Raw genomic sequence first — 10,638 nt, forward strand, 5'->3', positions numbered from 1 at the left:
GCATAATTACATCTGTCACAGCTAAGTGCAACCTCTCACACACACACACACACACCCACACACACACACACACACTTACAAATGCATGTATGTGTTTATTATTTTATTTTTCTTTCGAGTAAATATTTCCTTTTTGGATGGGTGGGAGGGTGGTTGGCTGAGGTGTTCATATGCACATTAAAAAAGGGAATGTTAGTCTAGGTACATGCCCACTGTATTTTTTTGTATGCCAACATTTCCAAATTAAGAAATTAATAAAAAAAAAGAAAAGAAATGTACATTTATGCACGAGAACCAAATGCACTGTGTTTATTATTTGTAGTGAAAGGACAATTTGCAACACCTGGCCACAGAAGGCAGGAGGTAAGACATTTCCTTATATTTTAGAAGCGTGAACTTGCATTTTTGGACAAATGATAATTTACTTTTATGATGGCATTGATCATTTCTGCACTATATTAAATAGAGAGTAATATCTGCCATTTGGTGCAAGACATAACATTAGGGGACCTCATTTTTCTTGCAGACAAGATGTGCTGTTTGACAGTAAACGGAAAAGAAACCGATCATTGACAGTAAACACAGCTTTGGCCTGAATATCAGATTGTGTTTTTCCCCAGTAAATTACATTTGAAAAATAACCGGGTTATCTTGAAATTTGAGGACAAGAAACAAATGTCAGCAGGCAGGGGGCGTGTCTTATAACCATCATTGCCTTATTATCTCATTTTCAGCCCTGTGATGTTTGCAGTGTGCAGCAGACCAGTGCTCTGCTTACCTGCTGGTGAGACTCCAACCCAATATAGGAGTTCCTGGAGCTGCAGTCCACTGGTGGAGTCTCTTGCCTGATGAAGTCTGCCATCTCAATACCCCCTCCAGGGTCCCTGTACACACACACAAACACATGCATACACTTTTTACCAGCACAGGCACAGTGCGCTCCCTCCCTTAAGAGTGACCTAAAAGTGAAAAGCAACATCCATCTTGTTGTGATGCTGCCTACAGTTGGCTCTGTTTTATGTCATTTACTGTATGTCCCTCCCTTCAATCAGTACACCTGACTCAATTTAGGGCAAAACAAATCATGTAACTTTATTAAACAGGCCTGTATTTTACATCCCTTATGAGGGGTTTTGAAAATCAACTGAAGGCACAAAAACAGATGAAAGCATCCATGTAGATTTTCTCCAGGCCTATATTTAGCCCGGACGTGCTTGTTTTAACCAGTTGGTATGTCAAAACAAACAACTTGCCAAGGATTGTCTATAAATCATTTCCATATGCCAAAAATGTTTCATAACGGGTCAAACCACAACACAAACACTCCGAGTAATGAACTACAACGCGTAGAGCAGATGAGCGGAGACTGGAAAAAAGGACCAGCAAGGGGAAAATGAGTGGGTGGTGGTGCGAAAAACACCTTAATCAACTTCAGCTCGGCTCGGCTGCTCTACTGTAAACTCGCACAACCTGGAATGTAACTCCAGATGTGTGGGCAAAGCTGCGACTGCGACTGCCCCTGTGGTCGAGAGCTCTCCTTCCTCCCGTTGCCTTTCCCCTCTCTCAGCGTCCTGCTAAGCACTCCCTCTGGAATGTGAATATGAGTCATGTCTTCGAGTCATGGGCAGTAAAACACTGGAAGCGAACTGACTTTGTTCCTTCTGAATGAGAGCTAAACCTCTTCTGACTGGCATTCAGAGCAGAGGTAACATATTATTTTGAATCTTTTAATATGTGACAGTACTTGTCATTTAACTGACAGCATGATTGTTAATTACTTTAATTCTGTATCAGTTCTTAATGTTATTGCTCAACCATGCTAAGCATAGCCTCCATACTAAGTAGCTGCTTAATTACCCTAACCAATCATTAATTAGCAAATTTATGTCACTGTCAACATAGTTGCTTGCATGCTTTAATGGGACAGTTCATCCTAAAATCAAAAATACATATTTTTCATCTTATCTGCAGTGCTTTTTATCAGTATAGATAGTTTTGGTGTGAGATGTTGGAGATATTAGTTGTAGAGATGTCTGCCTTCTCTCCGAACCCCCCCCCCCCAAAACCCCAACCCAAAATAAACTTGAAATACTCAGCAGCAATGTCACTTTCCAGAAATCATGACCCGGTTACTGAAGATAATCCACAGACCTGATTATTGTGAGCGGTTTCAAGTTTCCACTTACTGCATCACTGTGCAGAAGGAAGTGTGTATGTACTCATGGACGAGAGGCTTGTGCTCGTGACGGCGGAGAGATAAACATTAATGGCGTCCTCATCGGCTGAGCTGTAACGTTAGCTAGCTCATTAGCCATTAATGTTTACATCTGTTGCTGTTGCAAGCACCAGCCTCTTGTCTATGAGTAAATGAACACTTCCTTCTGTGCAGTGATTCAGATGTAGTTTGGTGAAAAGAAAATAGTTCCTCCCATCTAGTTCCATTATATTGGAGTAAAGGCGGACGTCTCTACAGCTAATATCTCCAACACTCGGCAACTCACACCAGAACAACGGAACTGGTAGAAAGCACTACAGAGATAAGAGGAGAAAATAAGTATTTTTTAATTTTGGGGTGAATTGTCCCTATGAAAAGAGATGGGCTGTGTATTGATTTTGGGGGTTTTGACGTCATTGAGTGGTTTTATGATTAATTTTTCCCCAATCTAGATATTAACTTAAGCAGTAAGATGTGCCAACATTTTGTCAGATCATTGACTCATCGAACCTGTAGCATAAGACGTGTAACAAGTCCTATCATGCCATTTTATGAGCTCATATTCATGTGTTTACACACACTGGAACATAAGGCGTAGCACCAAAGCAGCAGAACAGAACATAAAATAGTGAGTATAAATGAAAAGCCAGCTGTATTTTGAGTAAAAAGCACGCTGAGAACTGAAAGAAAAATTAACATTAAGGTTCCCTGTGGAGTTTGTGACCAGCCGGAGCTTTCAGGAGGGGTGTTTCTGTGATTGGGCCCAGACGTAAATGTGGGTGACTTGATAGATGCTCCTACCAACTGTTTCACACTACAGTATATCACTGGTCTACAAGTGGCTGCAACGCACCAAGAAACACAGTAACGCTCCAGCAGAAATGCCTGCTGGTAAGGAAACATGAATGTAAACAATGTAGGTTTAAAATATTTCAAACAAAGACTCGTTATTGAAAATGTTTATCAGGAGGGAAATGTATTGCACGTTGTTTGTAGGCCTCAAGCACACAAACAATGTGTTTTGATGAGTAATACTGAATGTTAACAGAAGCATTGTTTACTAGAAACCTCCACAGGGCACCTTTAAGTAAGATTAATGCAGTTTAGATCAGCTCTCACTCTCAAGCAATAATCTTGTGATGCATTTTAAAATATAGCTCACCAACACACTTGTTAGGACAAGCCGGTGTGGACAGATTTATGACACTACAAGTAATTAAGTAAACCCAAGAAATAACTGATTGCTTTCAGAGTAAATTTTCCCAGGGTGCTTTGAAGGTTCAGCTTGCACAGTCTAAACAAAGGTTAGGACAGCACTTCAAATTGACTTTTTTAATATTGCAACACAGTTGTTTTCAGGACCTTCTTCAGGATTTATTCTGGCAATTTCACAATCAATATACACAGGTGGGGTTAATGTAGGTGACTGCAACTTGCTGTGCTGGGGCCTGATTACAGAAACTGTAATTCTATTTCTATCACAGTTTAGGATGACATTTTGGATTTTTGGTATTACAGAAACATGTTTCCTAACTGCATTGAGGAGGAAATACTATCTTATCTCAGGATAGGAATTTAGCTATTGGAAAACTGTCTTATTTGAGGGATTTCACAAGTTAGAAATTCTAAGTTAGGATGACTTCAACCCAGTCCTAAACTCAAAATAACGGTCAGAAAAGGCAGCAGCACTGTAGTTAGGTCTATGCAGATGAGGAGCAATAGAAACATTGAAATATAACAGTTGAGAGGCTACTCAAACCGTATGATGAGGTTTTAAAGTTACTGCACCATGTACTCAGTGGTGTAGTTGAGGGTATATGCAGGCATATGGGGTAAACCCAACTCTTTTTCTGGCTGTTTACAGTGTGTCCACTTTTCAGCCATAAAGCCACTGGAATATTTGGGAGTGTAAAGCCACTTCCTCATTGGTAACCTATCAATCAACCAAGTAGTACCTCACAAACTACAACTACACCACTGCATCTGATGGATATAAACTGACTGCCAAGACAATTAAACTTGAATCTATATTAGGGTTCTACCGATATTTGTTTTTCAGGGCCAATAACAATAGTGACTATTAGTAGTTAATAAGACCAATAACTGTTGGGAATTTGGAACCGGTATGCATAAACAATTAACACAAAAATCTTTCTGTCAACATTTACAATTTGGAATATAACAAACTCCAACAAAAACTCTGTTTAAATGCCTTTTGAAAATTGTCAATCAAATCTGAAACTTTCAACATCAAATACAGTTTAATAAAGTTAAGTGAAAATTTAAATTAAGAAATGAATTAATAAAAATAGTAAAATTTCCTCCCATGCTGACACTTTCTTTGCACTTTTTAATAAATTAATTTTTTCAGACAGCATTAAAATAAAATGCCAATACAGATAATCAGCAATACCAAATATCGGCCCCAATAATCGGCCACGCCAATAATCTGTCAATCCCTAATCTATATTTATAATGAATAACATTATTTTTGACATTTTGATTAGTGCCTCTGACATCTTGTAGCTGAAATGAGCATCTGTCTTTTTTTATCCATGATAGCAAGCTGGCTAGTCAGTGACAGGTGGGAGCTGTTGATATTATGACTTGTCCATATCCCGTCTGTGTCCACTCTAAACATAGATACAGGCATAACAGGATGAGTGCCTATTAAAGAATAAAATTTATAGTTGTAGGTCGAAGTTTTTCTTTCCAGGGATTAAAAGCAAATACATGGATAAGTTTCACTTTATGTCCTGGTCAGAAAGGACTGAAGACACTGCAATGTGTTTGAGAAGTCCTGAGCCTACAACTGAAGAAATGAGATCTTGGTATACTGCACGAGTTGTGCGACAGTTTGATTTTTTATATAGTTTTGCTGTTATTAAACCTTATCCCCTTTTACCTCAATTAGTCAACAAGGCATGCGAGAAAAACAGAGTCTTCTCCAGGAATTCAAGGTAACATGGCATGAATAATTGATACACAAATGGTCAGTTTGTGGGTGAAGTATTCTTTTAGGTTAAGATAAGATCGGAGGTCTGAGACAGGACGGGACAAAGCGATTTCGTCTGTAAAAGGAAGATAGGACTTTTCCTATCTTTTAAACTTGAGATAGGACAAGCAGTTTGGATATTTTTCTGTGGATGCTTGCCCGAAACATCCGTGTGGCAATACTGAAATGTCCAATTGGAGTGCTGTCCTAGTCTTTCTTTTTTATTATCTACATTAAATTTCAGCACACAGTCATCAAGGTCTAATGTTGAGTTGAGTGCATTATGTCTTATTTTTTTCATTGGGTCATTTAGTTATTTGAACTCAGCCTTAAAAATCTGTTTCGTTTACTAGCTCTCTCTCTGCTGGTGTCTCTACTAAATAAAAGTGAAAAGTAGCAAAAATTGTACTTTCCACCATCACTGGTGCTGTCATTAAATACATTGATGTTACAGCCTTTAAAGTGATGTATTGATTCTCCTTGCAGCAGCTGGGTGGTGAAGAACTGGACCTTTGACCTCAGCTCTGATAAGACAGCTTCAGATGACATCACCTTTAAAATGACACCACAACCATGCTCCATGTGACTCTAAACCATCATTGATCAGGAAGCATGACGTCCCCTCGCTAATACACAACACTTCTCCACTGTGTCTGCCTCATCATCTGAGCAGCTTTGTCACACTCCTGAAGCGTCTTTGTTCTACATCTCCAGATATCAACATCCACCATCAGGGCTGCAGAAGACGTGAACTTACCCCGGGCCGTTGCTGTCCTCTCGACGGGTGACACCGCCATCGTTAGCCCCCTCGGTGCCACCTCTGTTGCCCTGACTCTCCTTGGCCTGGTGCTCCACCACCTCCCCCTCATCCAGGGCGTGGTGGAGGCGGTAATTCACCGTCTTCAGCAGCAGGAACATGGCAGCGATCACACCACAGTAGATTCCCACAATCACCATGGTTGGTTGCAGGGCCTTGGAACAGAAAAAAAGCAGAAATGAATTTATGTAGAGTATCAGATATTGCAGAAGGATCAGGATGTTGACTGTGTATTTAATTTTATTTATCTTAAGGGCCAAGTATACCTCTTTTCCACCAAAATGAAACTGGCTCTGTTCTAGTTTCTGCACAAAAGTTTGAACCATTTAGAGCATTTCAACCAAAAATACATTGGTTAAGAACCAAAAAAACTGGTCCCAGCTGGAAACAAAAAATAGCAGGATTGCCTTAACATGCAGTATGGACTGCATCAACGTCAGTGGGCTTGTTATATTCCATAAGTTGGATAGAAAGGATGAAAAAGGCAACAATCGAAATGTTAAGTGAGAAATCATTGGTTAAAAAGATCAGCAGTGGTCTCATTAATAGATGATCTATGTTTTGTTTTTGGATAAAAACAAATATCACTGATAAAAGAACAAAAGTTTATAGGTAATAAGTGTAATCCACCATACTGCTACTACCATTTCTTTCCGTTGTGCACTGTGCAACGACCTCCGTTGATGATGCATTCTTGATTATGGCTCCGATCAAAACTGGTGGAAACAAGCTGGTTTGCTAGACAACTTGAGCTGCACCGATTCATACAAACACACGTCATACGTCATTGTCCTTATGTCATCTACAAAACACACCTTTGGTCGCATATTTAATCTGCAAAAACTGCCAGCTCTCCCTCTGCCTTGTCAATGCCGCTGCTGCCCTGCTGCCCTGCTGTGTGCTCCTTCAGCCGTACCTCCTCCCCAGCATCCACCTGCAGGCTCTGGCTAGGGCAGGAAGATATTTAATGATTGCTCCCCAATCTCTTGTGTAAAAATATCTGCAGGGAGAGATGACGCCAGGGTCTGGATGCCAAACTCTAGCTATGCTCTGCTGTTGAAATAAATATTTCAAATGTGAGTGGTCTGCCTGAAGTCCCTGCGAGTCTTCTCTAAACTTGAAAAGGTCTGTTCCCACTAAATGTTTTGTTCCTTACAATCAATGTGCTCCTTCAAATTAAAGCTGTATATTTGTGTTTTTAAGGAAAAGGAAAACCAGCCTATTTGAGGAGCAAGGAATCAAGGAAACAAGCTGCGGACATGCAGGCTGCGCATTGACAGCAGCACAGTGGAGGAGAGACCTTCTGTTCAGAAGTGGTGAATTTATAGCTTACAGCAACTAAATATGATACAGTACCTGGCTTTTGTTTGATATCTAATGTCGGCAAAACATGTTGCGTGTTTACAACCCGTCATTAGCATAGTTAGCTTGTTTACTATAGGCAGATTTCCATTAATCCTCAAACTGCGCAAATTGAAATTGTGAATATAAAATACACCTTGTAGAAGCAGGTCAACTTAAAAAAAAAAAAAAAAGAGTTTTTACACTGACATGAGGTGGTATTTCAGATGATTCGAAAAAGCCATATTTTGCAAAAGTGCAATGGAAACACCTTTTTCACTTTCATAGGTCACATGATGTTATGGTAGCATTTTAAAAACTACTGCATTCAATTATGTTTTACTGTCTGTTTTAATTGTGCAGCTGCTGAGGCAGGAGGCTATCCACAAGGTGTCTGAGCTCCATCTCCTGCGTCATGTTGTCCTTGAGATCTCTTGCTGCTGCATCAGTTTGCAGTTATTACAAACAGCAGCACCCCTCAAACCTGTGGCTCAATATAAACCACAGAGCTGACCAGCGCATTTCCACTCCAGGAATAGAACGGAAACCACAGACCGGTTTGAAACATCAGCTTCTCAAGATAGAAGTTACTTGTATGATTAGCAGCATAGCAATAGCATAACTGCTATTTCATGAACAGAGAACATTTTTAGAGATGTATGTGCAAAAACACAATGATTCACACACGTTTATCATGTTCTGTTGGCCATACGGATTCTGAATTATTTGACAAACAACCATAGAAATATTTGCATGCGGACTATAAATATTTGTTTTAAGCACTGGGGACCTACTTTTTTTTGACTTAGGGAACTGGCATATAACATTAAATGGTTGTATTTTATATTAAATTTACAGCCAATTTTCTTTAAAATTTGCTAAATTTATCATGGCCAGAAACTAAAACTAGAGTTGCAAATTGCAAGAACTTTCCGTAATCAATTATGGGAAAATTTAACAATGGATTAATCGATTAATCATTTTTTGAAACAAAAAGCATACAACGTATTCTTATTTTGTTTATTTCAGAGAACACCAAATGTGTTTTTGTTCCTCCTCCAAAGTTTACAGCAACATATTTCATATACTTCGACAGCATTGCATGGCCTATTGATTTAACAATTAAATTTCACTTTTGTTAAATTCTCAATGACCAATTAGTCGACTGTTGATTAATTAATTAACTGAAAAAACAGAAATTATCACTGAATTTTTCAATTTCTGACAGTCGTCGAACCCATTATGTAGGTCAAATGCAAAGAATTTTATAATTTTAGGCACTTTTCCCAAGTCTTATTTGCCCTGTTTTTGTTTTGTATTTATCTTTGTTTTTAACCCTTTGAAAATTGCACAAATTGGCTTCATTTCTTTAAAAAAAAAGGGTAAGAAGGCAAAAAGCAATGAACCCCCCCCCCCCCCCAAAAAATAAATCATAACAAAAAACAAGGTGATATGATAATTATAAATAATTTTTCCCTCGCTCTTTTCTTGTTTCTCTTGCATTTTCCCCCAGATATTGAAAAACAAAAATCGTTTTCTAAATCTTCTAATGTTTGCAGTTTGTGGAACATTGCAATTTGGGTTTCTAAAGGTTAATGGGAATAAAAAAAGGAAAAAAAATTCTGTGCTTCACATAAGTATTTGTAGCTTTGGGGAGGGTTCAAATTAATAAAACAAACAAATAAACAAGGTCAAACCCCAACCATCAGCTCATAAATAAAGAACAGTACCTTAAACAGTTTAGACAGTCAACTACCACTGTGCAAAAGTAAACACAAAGCAGTCTTTTTGCTTTTTAAAGACACCTTGTGACAAATGAAGTGAGCAAACAGCAGCCAGTCAATAGAGTCTGCTGGACATTAAGAGTTGCCAGATTACATCCTTGTCAGCTGTGCTCTTTGCAGTCACAGCTGGTAGCACTTGAAAACCGGTGATACCGCAAATCACTACCGACCGGAGGAAAACAACTAGATAAAGACGGGGGGGTGGGGGAATTAAATTCACTGATTACAGCCTGGCACAATGTAATCGACAGTTAATATCCTAACTGAGCTGCATCTCTGAGATACACACTGAATTTAAACAAAAGAGCATTCAGGTCCCATCTATTTGGTGGACGCTACACTTGAGGAGGCAGCCATTTAAAGGATATTTTGTAATTTTTACCATCGAAATATGGTTTTACTACATATAATTCCGACAACCTCTGAGTTTCGTAAAATATTTTGACCGCAGTGAAAATATTCGGTGTCGTTTTGTTAGTTTAACGACACGTTACATTGTCTCCGCTCCAGATAATAGACTGAGACCGACCGTTAGTATCCAGTGGCAGCAGCTAACCTAACGGACACTACTCGGCAACTTGCGGCGTCAACAGTCAACACAAAAATAAAAAAAGGGTTTAAAAATGAGTTTTTTTAAAGAAAAAAAAGCAACACACTCACCATGTATAGCGTGAAGGGGAAACATAGCAGAAACAGCCAGATGTAGAGGTGTAAAGCGTTGACGAATGTGTTTTGATCGGGGTCGTAGTACCATCCGCCTGTGACTGAAGCCCAGACCCCCTGCCTCAGGATCTGAAGAGTCTGCGACCCCATGTCGGTTTATCCCCTCCGACGAACCCGAGCGGAACCGAGCGACGGAACAACCGGGGTGACACGCTGGCTAGTGGTCGCTGAACATGACAAACGCTGCTCTGTTTTCAGACACTGGCCTGAAAATCCCCTCTGCAGCCATCTTCTCCGCTGCTAGCAGCCAGCTGGGGCACTGTTCAGTCCTCCACCGAGGAGACTCCTATCCCACCACGCCCTGCGCGAAACTTCTTCTTCGTGGCATCCGTGGAGTAGAGGAACAGCTACTGTTTACATCTCTTTAAATATCTACGAAAATGCACCGCTGCTTTGTGTTTTCATCCTTTTTTGTTGGCCCCTCCTCACCCCTGCATGGAAATTAATTTTTTCCTAAGTGACTGTGCAGGTCAGATTTAAACATGACTCAACGCCGTGATGACTGAGGACAAAAATGCATTAAATAAAATGTATCATTTGTCAATTAGGAGCTGGGATCAAATGTGGCCAAATGGCGACACCTGCTGCCTACACCCTCCCATTTTAACAACATTTGTTTTTTATTTTATTTTATTTTACACCTTACTGTCATGTAGTTGTTTTTGTTTTTAAATTGCACCTTATTGTTATATAGTTTTTATATTTTGCACCTAGTAATCTAGTTTTTATATTTTAATCATTGCTATTATTGAGTTGTTATATT

General features: G+C 39.4%; 1 protein-coding gene across 3 annotated transcripts in view; it reads right to left on the reverse strand.

The window, feature by feature from the left end:
• Window positions 1-10,492, reverse strand: part of pcnx1 (pecanex 1) — a 52,155-nt gene extending 41,663 nt beyond the window's left edge. For all 3 annotated transcript variants that reach the window (XM_042500091.1, XM_042500092.1, XM_042500089.1), the window contains exons 1-3: window positions 9,813-10,492; window positions 5,968-6,182; window positions 779-884 (exon numbers count right to left, since the gene is read on the reverse strand). In XM_042500091.1, coding sequence (XP_042356025.1) covers window positions 779-884; window positions 5,968-6,182; window positions 9,813-9,965 — 474 coding nt within the window. In that variant the 5' untranslated portion in view covers window positions 9,966-10,492. The remainder of the gene's footprint in view (window positions 1-778; window positions 885-5,967; window positions 6,183-9,812) is intronic.
• Window positions 10,493-10,638: the final 146 nt, after the last annotated feature.

This window comes from Plectropomus leopardus, chromosome 14 (genome assembly GCF_008729295.1).
Source record: "Plectropomus leopardus isolate mb chromosome 14, YSFRI_Pleo_2.0, whole genome shotgun sequence".
Classification (NCBI taxonomy): Eukaryota; Metazoa; Chordata; class Actinopteri; order Perciformes; family Serranidae; genus Plectropomus; species Plectropomus leopardus.